Here is a 17,367-nt window from a genome sequence, read left to right as displayed (position 1 = left end):
AATGTTCAGTAAACTAGGAATAGTGGGAACTTTCTTAAGTTGATAAGGAACATCCCCAAAAAACCCTACATCTAACTTCAGACTAACTGGTGAGAAACTAGAACGTTTCTCACTAAGATCAGGAACAAGTCAAGGATGTCCCTTGTCACCACTCCTTTTCTGTATTGTACTGACGTCCTAGTTAATATAATAAGACAAGAAAAGCAATAAAAAGTATACAGATTGGGAACGAAGAAATAAAACTGTCTTTGTTTGCAGATGACACAATCATCTTTGGAGAAAATCCAAAAGGAATGACCAAAAACTCCTGAAACTAATGAGCAATTATAGCAAGATCACAGGATACAAGGTTAATATGGAAGAATCAATTGCTTTCCTACATATACCAGCAATGAACAAGTAGAATTTGAAACAAAAAACACAATACCATTTACAACAGCACCCCCCAAAAAATGAAACACTTAAGTATAAATTATCAAAAAATGTACAAGACCTACATGAGGAAAACCACAATACTCTGATGAATGAATTCAAAGAACTAAACAGATAGAGAAATATTCCATGTTCATGGATAGGAAGAGTCAAGATACCACTTCTTCCCAATTTGATTTATAGATGCAAGGCAATCCCAATTAAAATCCCAGACAAGTTATTTCGTGGATGTTGAAAACTGATTGTAAAGTTACTATATGGAGACACAAAAGACCCAAAATAGCCCACAAAATACTGAAGGGCAGGAACAAAGCTGGAGAACTGATGCTACCTCACTGTAAAACTACAATAACCTAAACAGTGTGCTAATGGTGAAAAAAACAAACAAACAAATCAACAGAACAGTATATAGAGCCCAGAAATAGACCCATATAAATACAGCTAACTGATTTTTGACAAAGGAGCAAAGGCAATACAATGGAGAAAAGACAGCTTCTTCAACAAATGATGCTGGAACAACTGAACATTTACACACACAAAAATGAATCTACACACAGACTTTACATCCCTCATAAAAATTAACTCAAAATGACTCACAGATGTAAATGTAAAATGCAAAACTATACAACTCCTATAAGATAACCTAGGAGAAAATTTAAATGAATTTGGGTTTGGTGATGACTTTTTAAATACAATACCAAGGGCATGATCCATGAAAGAAATAACTGATGATCTGGACTTCATTAAAATTAAAAATGTCTACTCTGTGAAAGACACCATCAAGAGCATGAAAAGACAAGCCACAGACTGGGAGAAAATATTTGCAAAAGACACATGTGATAAAGGACTATTATCCAAAATACATAAAGAATACTGAAAACTCAACAAGAAAACAAATAACACAACTAAAAAATGGACCAAAGCCCTTAACAGACACCTCAGCACAGAATATATACAGATGGCAAATAAGCATATTTCATAAGATATTCCATATCGTATGTCACCAGGGAAATGCAAATTAAGACAATAGTGAGATACCACTGCGCATGTATCAGAATGGCGAAAATCCAGGACACTGACAACACTAAATGCTGGTAAGGCTATGGAACAACAGGAACTCTCATTCACTGATGGTGGGATTGAAAAATACTAGCCACTTCAGAAGACAGCTAGGCAGTTTCTTACAAACTTACTCTTCAGCTTACTCTTAAGTAAACTTACTCCCACCATGTGATCCAGCAGTCACATTCCTTGGTATCTACCCAAAGGAGCTGAAAAATTATATCTGTACAAAAACCTACACAGAGATATTTATAGCAGCTTTATTCACAACTGCCAAAACTTGGAAGCAACCAGGATGTCCTTCAGTAGATGAATGTACAAATAAATAAGGTACACTCAGATAATGGAATATTATTCAGCACTAAAAAAGAAAACCAAAAAAATCCAAAACAACCACACCAGTTATCAAGCCATGAAAAGAGATGGAGGAAATTTAAATGCATATGGCTAAGTGAAAGGAGTCAAACTGAAAAGGCTAGACTGTATGATTTCAACTACAGGACATTCTAGAAAACGCAAAACTATGGGGACAGTAGGAAGATCACTGGTTGCTAGGCAACAGGGGATGGAGGGATAAAGATACAAAACACAGGAGATTTTTAGGGCAGTGAAACTACTCTGTATGATATGATAGTAGATACATGACATTATAAATTTGTCCAAACCTATAGAATGTATACCACCAAGATGAACCCTAAATTAAACCACGGACTCTGAATGATAATGATATGTCAATGTAGATTTATAAGTTGCAACAAATGTACTACTCTGGTGGGGGATATTGATAATGGAGGAGGTTGGATGGGTCGGAGTAGGGAGTATACAGGAAATCTCTGTACCTTCTGCTTACTACTTCTGTGAACATAAGACTGCTCTAAAAAATAAAGTCTATTAAAAAACAACACCTTTTGAGAGGTCTGGAATTGTTTAGTCTACAAACTGAAAAGAAAGAATCTACCATCCTATGGCTAGAAGCTAATTTTATCAATAATACAAGATGAGGAAGACTATCTCTATGAATCAATGTTTTCAATGAGGGGTAAAAAAATAATAAGGCCCTGATTGCTTATGGCCCATTCATAGGATTTTTTAGATTCTAATTCTCTTCTCCTGTTAATTTGCTGTATAATCCTTATTTATTTCTGTCCTTCTTTTGAACGCCTAGTCTTCACATAGTTTTTTCCCCAAGAATATACACAGTCAAAATTGACTATAAATAAAAAGAACCGTGCTTTACTTCTTAATAGGGCTTTGGAAAAACTGTATTCCTTTGAAAATATGTCATGATCTTCGATTTAGAGCCTGAGGAAGACATGCTTCCTCAGATTTCTAGTCTGCATTTTTGCACTACTTTTTAATGAGTTCTTTTCATGTATTTCCTGTTATTCAACTGTCAACCTGGATTCTTAAACTTATATATGATTCAGTTTGTACATATATAAAACAATTACTATTATGTTATGGAATGTGTCACTTCATAGTTCACAGTGCACCTTCATATACTCTCACAATATTACAAGGCAGATAATAGTAGCTACTTTTTATTGAGCACCAACTATCCGCCAAATAGATATAAAATGTCCAGTCCGCAAATCAACTCTGCCAAGTTTCACACATCATGTTTCACAAACATGAAATTAAAACTCCAAGAAGCTGTAAGAGGAATTAGTGTAGCAAATTCACTATACAGTTATTTTCACTCCAGTGAGAAATGGGAAAGGTTGGTATCCCAGATATATGAACCCAAAGTGCAGATTTGTGGTGATTAAGGCTGAGATGAGGTGTAATTAGGTGACCAGTTCTACGTCTTAACTCTAATCTCAGTTTTGGGTTCCAGAATACAACCTCAATTATATTGTTAACAAACGTATTATCAAACACTATCTGCTTAAAGAAACAGAAAAGCCTATGCTAAATAATTAGCATGCTCAGCCCCAAAGTGAAATGAACAACATAAAACAGATGAAGAAATAGACAGACGTAAGTTAAAGGGGATGAAACTGTCTTGAGCTATGGCAAAACTAAAATGACCTACATGACTTAGAGAGAGATCCAGTCAGAACTGTTTAGAACTACTATTAATTTTAAGTGTGACAACTGCATGGTACTTTTGTATATCTAAAAGGTCCTTATCCATTACAGATGCACTCTGAAGTATTTATGGGTAAAATTATATGATGTATGGGATTTACTTTGAAAAAAAAATTCCAAAAAAAAAAAAGAGGGGAAGAGATGGATGACCTGATTGACAAAATGTTGGTAACTGTTGAAACTGGGAGCTCATTTGGGACACACATGGAGGATTACTGCATTATTCTTTCCACTTTTTGTGTGTTTGAAATTTTCCGTAATAAAAAGTTTAAAAATATTTGGAAAAAAAGGTAGTTTGTAATGATTCAGGTAGTTTATACTAGTTATTGGAGAAAAAGAACACAGTGAAACTCATAAAGAGTGTTGCAGGAGGTAGAAACACAAAGCATGTGTTATTTGATCAATAAAATTAATCAGAAGGAAGAAAGTAATTACAAATGTTGAGTCACAAGTCAGGAGAAGAGAAAAAGAAAAGTCTGAAAGATAACCTGGTTCTCTAGAAATGTTCTCTTCCACAATCCCTTGAACTTCACTCTCACTCAACCACGGCAGTAAGAAGGACCTGATCAGGACTTGATCTGTTCTTCAGGAGGTAAACATTATTCTTCAGACTGCAGTCAGTCCCAGTGGAAATCTGCCTTTAAAAGACAACACTTTTCTTTGTTCTTTCTCATGCTGGCTTACTAGAATAATCTTCCCCAGGCAGCTTCACCCTGTAGACTCCTCCTACTGCAGTGTGGGGTGAAAGTCCTCTTGGTTACACGTGCAGAAAAGTGCTTTAGGATCCATACTAGAGCTAAGTTTTGGTCCAAATACATTTACTAGATTTACAATACAGAGCAAATCATTTTAACTTTTGTGAGCTTGCTCTCTTATTTCTAATATGGAGATAATCACTGTCTCAGAGAGTTTTCTGATACGTGGTATATAATACATGCTGACTGATTAAAACTTTTACAGGGACAGGGTTAAGAGTTTAAAAAAAGAATATATCAAGATTTTGTTCACGTTAAAAAAAAAAGTCATAGTTGAGGTTCTGAGTTCTAGTGTGACAGTGAACATCCAGTATTATTCTCCATTAGGAGGCCATTCTGTCTCCTCTTCCTTTGTGTCTGTAGCCACATTTTTAGTAGGTCTTTCCTCTTCCTCAGAGTGACAGGCACGCACACTTACATTTAAACATACTGCCACTAATGTAAAAGGTTGGGAGATACGTTAAGGTAACCACATATTCTATTATAAAGAATGTTTACTTTAGTCTTTCTAGAAGCATCCTCACTTCTCGAATATATATAATGTATTTCAGACAACAGATATGAAAATCAGGCACCTTCCTTTCTGTAAGTTAATTAAATTAGTCAGTATCTTAAGAATTTGTTAAGTAAGTATCGCTTTTAAGGCATGGTTTACCTTGAATTAATCCAGTTTCAGAACCTATGAAAGAAATCACCTCCACTCTGAGTTTATCACTAACCACAGCCATAAAACATAACTGGGCAACCACTGCAGGTTTCTTCTCTTGCAGAAACAAGATGACCTCTGAGAAAGAACCTGCAGATACTGACATTTAGAAGTTGCCTGACAATGAAGCCTACCATCTGAAAAGGCCCACACATTTACAGAGCCTTCAGATAACTTCATAGTGACTCATTTTCAAACATGAACAGACAGCCAAGGTTCACCAGAGACCTGGAGGAAAATGTCTAATAACAAAGAGAAACAAACATCAACAGCAGCAGAGTGACCCACAGGGACCAGAGACAACGTCGGACCCATAACAAAGCTGATTTTAAAAGACCTTAAGTAAAATATTCTCAGAGAAATAAGAGACGGCACTTACAGAACAAGAATCAAAAAAAAAAAAATCATCAAATGTGTGCCATTCACAGCAGGCACATATTCTATTTCTGATAATACTTGTTAAACTCATTTGCTTTGAAGATGACTTGAATTTCCATCAAGCTCTGTGACTCTTTAAGAGGGTTCAGTCTTTCAGCCTTGGTACAAAAGGTAAAGGTAATCATCAAAAAAAAAAAAAAAACACCAAGATAGAACTTCAGAAATTAAAATAGCCAAAATTTTAAAACTAAAGAGAAGGAAAAACTTGGGGGAAAATCTTCCAGAATGTAGAGTAAGGAGGCAAAGAAATAGAAAATGGGAGAGAAAAGTAAATTATAAGATCAACCCAAGAGGTGCAAACTTTGGTTTTGGAATTCTAGGAAGAGAGAACACAGAGAAAAAGGCAGAAAGGAAATCATCAAAGGAAAAAAACCCTGATTTTAAAAACAGGCCCATGTGTTATCTTGATAAAATTTTAAATTAGTTAAAAATTATATAGACAATCACATAGCTCAGAGTTTAGGCGTTCACATGCCTGAAGTAGGAATATTGACGTTATTATATATTCTACTATATTGTATATTGTATGGTTCTTTTTTTTCAATGGGTAATTCTCTCTTCTCATCTAAATTATAAGCTCTTTAAAGCCAGGAATAATATTTGCCATTCACAGCAGGCACATATTCTATTTCTGATAATACTTGTTAAACTCATTTGCTTTGAAGATGACTTGAATTTCCATCAAGCTCTGTGACTCTTTAAGAGGGTTCAGTCTTTCAGCCTTGGTACAAAAGGTAAAGGTCATTTTTAGCTAAAACAGTTACATGAAACTCCAGGGACAACTCTGAGAATCCAGCTCATACATTAAGTCTGGAATGAAGTCATCTTACTAAACAATGATAAACTTAAAGCGAGTCAAATGGCCTTTGTTTAAACACCCTTCAAACTTTTGGCCTATTCAATCTCCTTTTTAGAAAACTTGATCTGAGCCTCTACCCAGACACATAGTTCTATGGTACCAGTTAGTGGAATATGTAGGCTATGAATCAGACTCCACTGTGGAAACTAACCCTTGAGTCACGATCATAACATTCCACTGGCATCCACCCCAGGGACAAGGTATTCATTTAAGAGTGCCACTCTTCCATGCAAAGGGTGAAGCATCAAGAAGCTCCCACTCATCATTATAGTCATCCCTTAAGTATCCTAGTTTGGTTATCTGTTTGCACAAGGCTGTCTGGTCAACCTCATCTATCAGGCTCTACTGTCATCTCTACTCCTTTCCAAAGAGTCCCTTGGCTTCAGTCATTAATTTAATAGACACTTACTGAGTGCCTATTTTGAGTGAAGCACTGTTCCAGGTACTGGGGATATAGTAGTGAATAAGACAAAAAGTCCCTGATTCAGGGAATTACACTCCAGTAAGTCAGAGCCCAGAAAAGATTACCCATTTGCTTAAGCCTCTCTCTAGAATTTTTCTGTGATCAATTCTAGAAAATTTACATTTGTCGGCCTGCTTGCCTGCCTATCTATCTCCTCACCTTTCAGTTTTTCCTTGCTAGGCTCCTTTTTTCTCATTGCTTACCTGAAATGTTTAGTATCTCCTCAGGTTCCTTAAAGTCAGGCTAAGCCATGAGCAGCCTCAAAGACCAAAAGTACCCAGCTAACAATGAGATTTCTTACGCTGCTCCAGTGGAGAAACAGTTCCTAAGATTTTCATATACTGATCTATATTTGGGGAGGGATACATACTTTTAAGTAGCATTAATAAGTTATACATAAAGGATTTTTTTAACTTTCTCCTTAAAGATCAATCAAAAGGACAGCTCATAAGTAAGCACTGATTACACAGGGTATATCAGTTCATTACATAAGCCAGCGTAAGACTCAAACATTCTTAGCAGTACCCTAACTGGCACTGCTAGAGGGAAGTGTTACTGGAAAGATTGCAAATGTTCATAAAGAGGAAGATAGAAGATATTACTTGAAAAAGCCAGAATAGTTAAAAAAAATAAAACATTTCAATTGTGTATTTTTCAAGTCTCATGCTGAGAAGGGAAAAAGTTAATGTAGGTGACAATTAAAAAAAAAACACCACCACAAATTAACAGCCATAATGAATTAAAGAGATTTAAGCAGAACTGCATGCCTTATAGACCAATATTTTTAGATTCTTAAATGAAACTAGAATGTAATCCTAGAAAATTTAACAGTCAGAATTCTGTGAGAGTCATACTGAAGTTCTTTCCTGAGACAGGCAGACAACCTTGCTCTTGAATGTCTGTTGGTCCAAACAATCTCTTCTGTATTACATGGTCTCAGTCAACAACTAGTCTAAATGCACAGGTAGATTTAAAACTCTTTGTAAATACTTTGGCCCTTTGCAAATTATTATGGCTCTTATGTAAAAGCAGAAGAGGGACTCATTGGCTACTTTAACTATGAACTGTTACTGTTCTCATTAAAAAAAAAAAAAAAGGTCTTAAAGTCTTGATTCCCACAGTATGTTTGAGGAATTAGCAGCATTGATATGACCTGGGAGCATATTAGAAATATGGAACCACCTCAGGCCCCACCCTCAGAGCTACTGAACCAAAATCTGCATTTTAAAAAGCTCTCTAGGGTATGTATACACACATGAAAAATTGAAAATCAGCAGTCCAAAAGACACCTTAATAAACCATTCTCCAGTTGGAATCCTAAAGCATTAGTAGAGAGCTTACTAACAAACATTTGAGAGAAAAGAGAAGGAAAAAAAAAAAGGGAAGTAGTCCTCCATAACATTATTTTAGCTATACCATAAAATGTTACACTCAGCTTTTGTAAGAGGGACAAAAGATAGAAATTCTGTTAAGAATGTTTCTGCACTTAATGAACAACTGCATTCAAAGACACTGTCCATTGTACCACCAATATCCTTGATGTAAATACCTTTTTGCTTGGTAGTATTTTTTCTATTAAGGTAAATCACAAAATGTTTCACAGTGATATGGTTTTGAGAAGGCATATCTCTCCCCAGTCACCTCCACAGATATCCTAGAACCTAACTGGAAACATCATGGTATCTCCTGGTCAAGGTGTTCCTTGTGACCAGCTCATGAATTGGGCTACAAGATACATAAACATGCTAGCTGCTTGCCCTTCCAAGTCCTCAGATCTGCTCAAGTTCCATTTAAGAAGTTTTGTAGGGGGTGGGGAGTGTATAGCTCAGTAGTAGAGCGCCTGCTTAGCATGCATGGTGTCCTGGGTTCAATCCCCAGTACCTCCATTTAAAAACTAAAATAAGACAAATAAGTAAGCCTAATTACCTCTCACCTCCCCCAAAAGAGTTTTGTTACATCTCAGTCAGTGAAGGTAACACTACTTTCCGACGGCTGCTCCCACGTTGAGAGCCTCCCCCTACATACCTCACTGAACAGGGACAGATCGGCTCACCTCTTGTTTTGAAAGGCTTTCCTGTATCTCTAAATGCTGGTCTTCACCTGACCACAATCTTTCAGTTTCACACACGGCCAGCGAAGAAAACTGAACCACACACTTGAGCAAGACTCAGGTATTTAGTGGATTTGCTGACAAGATCACTGGATCCCCTTCTCGGCAGTCACTCACTTCTGCTAACCACCCTCCTGACCTCAACACGTTGGCTGGCCACACCCAGGGCCTCTGCCAAGCCCCTTGTGCCCACACAGGCTCCTGCTTCTGGCTTGTCCTAGTCTGTCTTGTTTCCTGTCATCAAAACGCAGAGGGACGAGGGGTCTAGGATGGGGAGGTCTCACAACAGGTAGCACACGGTGGGTGGGCTCCATATCCTGGGAGAAGCTGGAGACAAAAAGATAGAGGTGCCTCTTCTCCAAGTCGTTTCAAGGAACAGGCTTTCAACTCTGACCTGTTTTCTACATGGAAGCTGTATTTTTTGTGTTGTCTGATTTTCGGTGGCCAGGGTGGGGGCGGAGAAGAAAGTTAAGAGTGATGCTGCTCACAAGGACTACACACACAGGCAGCCTCATGTTTTCCCTAATTTTTTGTTGCCTTCATTTCAGATTGTTCAGTCTCCATTTCAGTCTTCACTGCCCATACTCACTCATTCTAAAATTCTAAGGTGAAAGAAGAGAGCTACAAATCTTTCCACCCCCCTAGATAACAGAATACAATATCCCTGTAGACAGACCATTTGATTTATGCAATTAAATCCACCCAATATCCTGTCTTCTACACAGTAGCCATTAAATATATTCCTTGTCTATACTACCTCATGCCTATTTCATGACACTGAGCAAACAATCTATGGCCGCTGTTTCTGTTTCCTTACCTTATGCCTTCTGCAATACTGTTCTCCTGAGCGTACTCTTACTAAAGTCACCGAGGACCTCATAGCTGCCACGTCCAGTGGATACATACATTCCACAGCATTGTGTGCTGCCGCCCCTTGCTTGTTCCCTCCCCTTGACTTTCATGCCTCCACGCTCCCCTGGCCTCTCTGCCCTCCTCTCCACCCCCTCCCAGTGGCTCTTCTTAGTCTGCTCTTTACCTCCTGTTCCACCACTTCTCAAAGTTGGTGGTCTCCAGAATTCTGATGTATCACTCCTCCCATCTCACTTTCATGCCTTTCTCAGTTCATCCTTACCTAAGTCTCTGACTATACTCCTCATTCCCCAGCTACATTTCCAGCTCTCACTTCTCTCCTGATCCCTGATCCTGGGCCTCCAACTACCCTACCTGACAGCAGTAGCACCAGGGCAGCTGCTCGGTACAAAACCTTAATGATGTGCGTTATCTTCTTTGCCCTCCCAGTCTGGCCCCTTCTGAATTCCTCATTTTAGTTCAGGACATTGCTATTCACCTAATCATCCAAGCTAAGAAAACTTTGATTCATTTATAATCCATGGTATCATAAAAAATTGGCATCTAAAAACAAAAAATGAGCACGTTACATTCTCAAATAAAGACTTCCAGCACCTAACTGCTGTCTGTTGGCGGGGGTCACACGGCTTCCTTTCAGCATGAGGTGCTGCACTCAAGGGGATGCCAACCACTTCCAGCAAATCACCCCAGCTCTTCCCACATCCCTGGACTCCCCATGTTGAGTCACACTGAACTATTTACAGTCTGATTTTTTTTTCACATCTCTAGCCTTTGCATGTGCAGCTGCTTCTGCCTAGAGCAATGATGCTCAATGGGGGTCAAATTTGCCCCTCGGGGACATATGGCAATGTCTGGAGACATTTTCTGATTGTCACAACTGGGGGAGAAGGGTGTTATGGGCATCCAGTGGGTGGAGGCCAGGGATGCTGCTTAACATACTACAGGGCACAGGACAGCCCCCCCAAAACAAAAATTATCCCGTCCCAAGTGTCAACAGTGCTGAGAGTGAGAATCTTTGCCCAAAAATATCCTCCTTGATTTCTCTGCCTGGTGAACTCCAACTCCTCCTCTGTGAAGTCTTTCTCTGCCAACCAGGCCCTCTCCTCCAGATAAATATTGTATCTTTCTCACTTCCTCAATCACACCTCTGTTTTAGCACATCACACGTTAGACTGATTTTTTTTTTTCGGTCTGCCAGTGTGCCTCTACACTGGAATGGGAGTTCCCCAAGTAAAGACTGTGCTTTATTACCTTTTATTCCCATAGCCTGAGCCGTGGGTGGCAAACAGTAGGCACTCAGATGTGTGCTAGATGAATGAATGAAAGACGCATCTATAGAGAAACAAAGCATTTCTGAAGCAGATAATTCAGCTCCCTGAACCACTCCGAAAAGAACACTTTAGTTCTTCAATTGTGAGACACGTACATATACAAGCACACACTTCTCACTAAGTTTCTAAAACTGGTCATTAACATTGCCGCATCACAATTTGAGAGTCAATATTTATAAACTATACTGATTTTTATAGGAAAGATTAGGTGTTCAAAATAAATTTAACTAAATGTCTCTAAATATTCTGCTAAAATTAACAAAATAGGAGCTGAGAAAATAATGGAACCCTAAAAATATTTAAAACATTTATTTTAGGAAGAACAACTAAACATATTATTGAAATGTATAATCTTGAGATAAGTGTTAAAGGCTTTTGAAATAACTGAGACATAGTTTTTTTTTAAAGTTCTACTACACTAGGCTGAAGCAATTTACCTAACCAAGATTAAATAACAGGAAATACACACAAACTTTCATAATAAAAAGAAAAAAAATGTAAAGCCAAACTTGCTGATAAAAACAAGATTATACGTGAAGAATGGAAGACATATACAAGCACGGGCAAAATGCTAAGGTATTTTAAATAACAGGGTAATGAAGTCTCTGAGCTTCCTAACAGCACAGGAAATTTAAAAAACAATAGATAGGGAAAAACAAAACGATAACAGAGGAAGCTAACTATTACCTAGACTACAGAACTCTGCAGAGTAATTTTCGTAAATGGATAAAAACTGGTTCCTTACCTCCTCTTAGCTCCTTAACCTGTTTCTTGATCAAGCTGACAAGATATTACACGCAATGTTAAGATATCAAATATCTACTTTCAGATCAAAAGTCATTATAAAGCCCTTACGAAAGTCTCTCAAAAAGAGTATATAAAAATATATGCAAGTTACTGTTATGTTCTGTGCTGGCAAATAAATGGAATAAACCCTGTCATGTGGACTACAAACTCCCATCCTCATTCTAAGCTGTAAACACAGAACACAGCCTTGTTGCAGATATAGGTAAAAGCTCTCACTAGATTTTAAAAATTAGCCCTTAATGAGCTGTGGATTATAGACAGCTAGAAACTGGATATGATTCTGCTAGAGACTGGTGGTGAAACACAAAAGAAAATCTGTAGCCCTCTCAGGGCTTTAGAAACCAGGGTCCCTGACCAAAGCAGTGATTTAATTTCACGGCTGCTGGGTACAGATAGCTGACATTACTAAATGCTACTCTAATATCAACTTGTTAAATGTGAATCCAGACTCAGCATATCAGAATACGAACCCAGACTAACTGGAGTCATGGGAAATATTTTGGGAGCTGTTTATTTATAAGTGAGTCACAATATACCACTATAATTAGATTAATATATAACTATTGATAAACACAGGATTATTTCTCAAACCCCATTATTGTTGTCACTGCTATGTTTAAAAAGCAACATTATTATTTTCCTCTTAGAACAAGCCCTCAATTTACCACTAATTGATCAGATCAATTTAGATCGAGCATGTGTTAAATTTAATGGTCACTATATTTTTTTACAATACTTGTATAGAGAGCTTTTAATAAACATTAGAAGGAGGAACAATTTAAAGCTCTTCAGCAAATGACACACTTCTGAACTATTTTATAATCTAATAATCTATCCGAAAAAAATAGGATCTGCAGAAAGCCAGGCATTTGGCTGTTATGAAAAAATATTTAAATTTGCTTACCTAAGTTTTAATGAAACCAATAAAAGTGTATTTTTTAGCCACACAAAAGGCATTTAGTCACACTTTATTAAAAAACATGAAAAGTACTATTTTTCAAAAGCATCAACAACAACAAACTATAATATTACCACAAAATCAACTATTTTAAGGATATTTCTATATTTATTTCTAGGTTAATTATTCCTTCCAGGTTAATTATTTCATTAAATGTAAAATAAGTTTACAAGGTACATATGAATTCAATTAGCAAACTATTAATGTATTTCTTCATAGTATCACTTAATTGCTTTCTTTTAGGAAACAAAACAACCATATTAATTATAATTTCCTAAGAGGTGGTTTTTTTAAGAAAGCGTTGTAAGTGGAATTAATAATTCTAAAACATAGATCAGAATTTGAAATGTGATCTTTATTCATCCTCAGTAAAGCAGTTGCTTAGAGCAACATCTGGGTATTGGGTAACAATGATTATATTTATCAGATTTTCAGAAGAGAGAAAACAAACTAGCAATTACTTAATATTTTATCTGCCCAGAAGTTTTAAAAAAGATCTTTAATAGTGAAATTAAGTGCTACATAAACACAGATAAACAGAAAAGTTTTTTCCCCCCAAACTATTATATTCCCTCATCTAGAATTGGTTTAGTCAGAAACACTTTTTGAATTTCCTGAAATCTGTCTAGATCTTCCAAATACAGAAATTTTTAGAATCTACTTAAGTTTAAAACACTTAAAATACTTTGGGAAGGTCAAATTACATAAAGAACCGTTTTGGTTAAGATTCACTAGAGTTAAATTACTAATACAATACAGCAAAATTATCAAAATAACAAATTAATAAGGTAACCGGAAAATTATGGAAGATGCCTAGTAGTTGAAACCAAATTCAAAAATATAAAATTTAATATTGTTGAAAGAGGGAATTACATTTTAGAAGGCATTCTTAACTGGGAGCTAAAGAAAAATTGGGTGGAAACAAAATTCCTGTGGTTAAGGATATATACAAATGCAAATGCCATTTATTTTTCCTCTGCTTTAAACATTCAGCATAATAGTTTTTATCCATGACCTAATACATATATATATTTTAAAGAAACATTTTCTCTATGTTCACTTATGAAAGATCTTCACATTTTTATGCAGGCTTTTTATTGTTTAATAATTTAAGTAGCTTTCTATATTTTACTTTTTTTTTCCACAATGCTTAAAGGAGGGGGAGAATACTAAATGAGCATTTTTGAAGTAGGAATAAAATACAGAGTTAGACATTGAAATACTATGCCACTTAAGGGAAAAATCTACCAAGGTAAAATGTTATAAAATAAATTATTATTTAAAGCTTGTTTTATGCTACAGATATGTTTTGTGGCTTAAATCACTTTAGAAAAAAATTTTAATGCATATTTTCTACACTGATAAAATAACAAATAGAGTGAAAAACTACGGGGATTTCTCAGATTTACAAATATAAAGTTCATGACTACAAAATACTTGTAAGCTAAGAACAAGAAAATACATAAAACTACCAAGTTATTATACATTTTACCCAAATATTTCATAAAGCTATTCTAGTATAAATTATCATTTCCCGAGACCAAAGGGAACTTACCTTACAAGAATGCTTTAAAGAATTAGATAGTTTTTTTGTGAAATCTCTGTTGCTGTCTCTTGATATATGATCAACTTTACCTTCATTTCCAGATGCAAATTTGATGAGTAATTGCGATGGTCCCCCCTTAGAACAATTGTGCTTAAGGCTGGATAAACAGGAAACATTTGGATAAATTCCTCCCAATGAAATACTTCTTTGTAAAACAGCATGGTTTTTGTTTATCTGTAAATTTGGTCTTTCCAACTGCCCATTGATATTTATTTGATAATCTACATTTTGGGAAGATGGTAAACATGCAGATGTCCTATGCATAAGCTTAATATACTCTGAATCAGAATTAAGTTTAATTTCTGACATCTCTGGTTTACAATCACCATTTGCTGTTTCACAGTCTAATGTAGTTGCTTTTTGTTGGGTGAAATGCACTGAAACACAAGAGTATCCTTCAGATGGCTTTTCACAGACAGTCTGATTTGGACTATTACTTGCAATTACAATTTTCTTTTGTAATGAGCCCTTCCTGTGAAGTGGTCGTATGTCTCTTACTTCTCCGGGAGTACAGACCGTTTTAGATAACCGAAGTCCATTGACAGCTGTTGAAAGAAATCCCTTAGCACCAGTGCCATCTTCACTGTGGACAATTTCACTAGGAGAAATAATAAACTGGTGGGAGGTTTGATAGGATCCTTTGCTTGGAAGAGTACCTGTAGTTGTTGGAGAAGCTGGTGGGGTATTTGAAGGACTCCTAGGAAAAATGACTAAGGATGAACAACGTTTTAGTGGAATCTTCGAGTTCCTGCTCACTGGCAATTTCATGATCTCTAGTCCATGATCCAAGTCATCCTGGACGAAGGGAACTGTACTTGTACTTCTTGAAAAAATTTCACATGGCGTAGTATTCCTGTTTGGCACACTTCTATCGGAGGCGCTGTCAGAAGATAAATTTCCACCAAAGAAGGTATCATCGGTTGGTGGAAAAGTATAACCACTGCTGTCACTGATGATACTGTTGGTGTATGAACCGCCACTGGTGACACTTGTGCATGACCCATAATCACTACCGTTGCTGCTGTAAGACCCATTCTCACTGGCTGGAAAGTTGCTAAGGCTACCACTGCAAACGGCAGAACTGCTTAATAGATTACCATCATCCATGGCATTCAGCTCATTATCAACCACAGCACTGCCATCCTTCAAGACACAAGTAAATGAAGCATCGTCACCATCAGCTAAGACATTGCTAGACTGAAGACATCCACTGTACCTTGTTGGCTGGAGTGAAATCTGCAGACAGCTGCTCTTTTTATGAACATTTTCAGGTGAAGGAACAGATGATCTTTCCTGAGACTTAACGTTTTCCTTTCCTAACGCAGCTAGTGCAGTCTGCCTGGGAGTCAGCTTCATTTGAACCACATTAGACGCTGAAATCCGCGTTGGTCTGGTGAAGCCCATGTGAACATGGCTATCCAGATCATCTCCGGAGGTTTCTGACAAAGGGTAAGTATTGCTTCTTCTGGCTGCAAAGTGCAATCGTAAGCTTTGTGCCATTTGTTCTCATTTCCAAACATGTTAAGGGCTGAAAGTCATAACAAAGATCTCTGTCGGTAAACAGGCTAGAAGCAGCTGCACTGCATCGAAAGAAAAAATCATTTGTGGTGCCTGAAAGAGCTCTTAAGTAGTAGTCTTTATCCTAAGTAAAACCTTAGAGACCAGATATCATAGAAAGAAAAAGACGGCCCATTCCTGAGACTGACGTTTCCAAAATGTCTTGAATTGCTTGTAGTCAAAATGCCTTCACTTACAAAGCACTTGATTTCCAGCGACCTTTAAGCTGAGCTCAGCCGCAGCACACTGCCTCAAACACTTCCAACCTTGTTTCAATTATACCTTCTCCAATTTGCATGAATGAGTAACACAAGAACAACAATCTTCTAGCATTTCAAGTCGAAACAGTATTTTTTTCACTCCAGCTCTACTAAATGAACATTTAACTCTGTGAATCACAGTGCGTAGACTTTCTCCAGCAGCGTTTGACCACTAATATTTTTACCCATAGGGATAGAATTACAGGAAGTTGGTAGGAATGAAACTCCATGTAATTGAGTATCAAATCAAGGATTGAATTTCCAAATAGTGGCCATACTAGGAATTTAGTCAACTTTGTAAATGTAGAAAGGAATACAGACTGTTAAATTTTTTCAAATGAGTAAGTTCAAAAAGTTGTATAAATTTGGAAATACCCAAACATCAGGGTAAATTAAAATCTCAGCATTCAGTCAAGCAGATAAATATTTCAGCTTCCAAAACACTACGTACTTATAAAAAGTGAAAGCTTAAGGATCGAAATACAAAATTAGCCTAGTAATACTAGTGCAAAAATTGAGCATACGACTGAGGGAAAAAAAGTTTAAGAGAAGCTGTCACCAAGCATTTTCTCCTGTAATTTTAAGGCCTTCCCAGCCAAGCAGTACAGTCTTTAAATGATGCCATTTATATTTTGACTATTAAAACTCTGCCAAGAAATAGCCTAAGCAAACATTCCATTAAAAATATATGCAGATTAGACAGAAAAACTATACCCCAAGATAGTCTGAGCACACAAGACATTTTATTCCACTGTCTCTGCAATCCATTCACTTAAGAGAGTGTTGTGGTAAGTAAAGAAGTCGAAAAAGGATTTAACACATCAAATAAACATATCTCAATGCCAATTCTGTTCTGAAAAACTCTAAGAGCTCTTTGCTGGCCCCTACTGGCGCACTGAAACAATTCATTTAGCTGTTTGATATCTACAAAGTACAAACCATGCTGCGTATTTCTTTATGTAAACAGGGTACATACTTGTTTACATTTTTGAGTGCTAGCACTGCCCTTGAGGTGGAATTACTTACTACTGCTGATAAAGCTCCCGCAGGAGAGAACAACAG

At 36.8% G+C, this 17,367-nt stretch overlaps 1 protein-coding gene across 6 annotated transcripts in view; it reads right to left on the bottom strand.

The window, feature by feature from the left end:
* Positions 1-17,367, bottom strand: part of NEDD4 (NEDD4 E3 ubiquitin protein ligase) — a 115,542-nt gene that overhangs the window by 56,161 nt on the left and 42,014 nt on the right. For 4 of the 6 annotated variants that reach the window (XM_072962356.1, XM_072962358.1, XM_072962357.1 and 1 more), the window contains exon 1: positions 14,438-15,988. The exons of the other annotated variants lie outside the window; for them this stretch is intronic. In XM_072962356.1, coding sequence (XP_072818457.1) covers positions 14,438-15,988 — 1,551 coding nt within the window. Of the gene's footprint in view, positions 1-14,437; positions 15,989-17,367 lie in introns of those variants that run through there. 6 annotated transcript variants of the gene reach the window in all.

This window comes from Vicugna pacos, chromosome 6, assembly GCF_048564905.1.
Source record: "Vicugna pacos chromosome 6, VicPac4, whole genome shotgun sequence".
In the NCBI taxonomy this organism is placed as follows: domain Eukaryota; kingdom Metazoa; phylum Chordata; class Mammalia; order Artiodactyla; family Camelidae; genus Vicugna; species Vicugna pacos.
The sequence above is the reverse complement of the archived record's forward strand: the minus strand, read 5'-3'. Positions and strand labels throughout refer to the sequence as shown.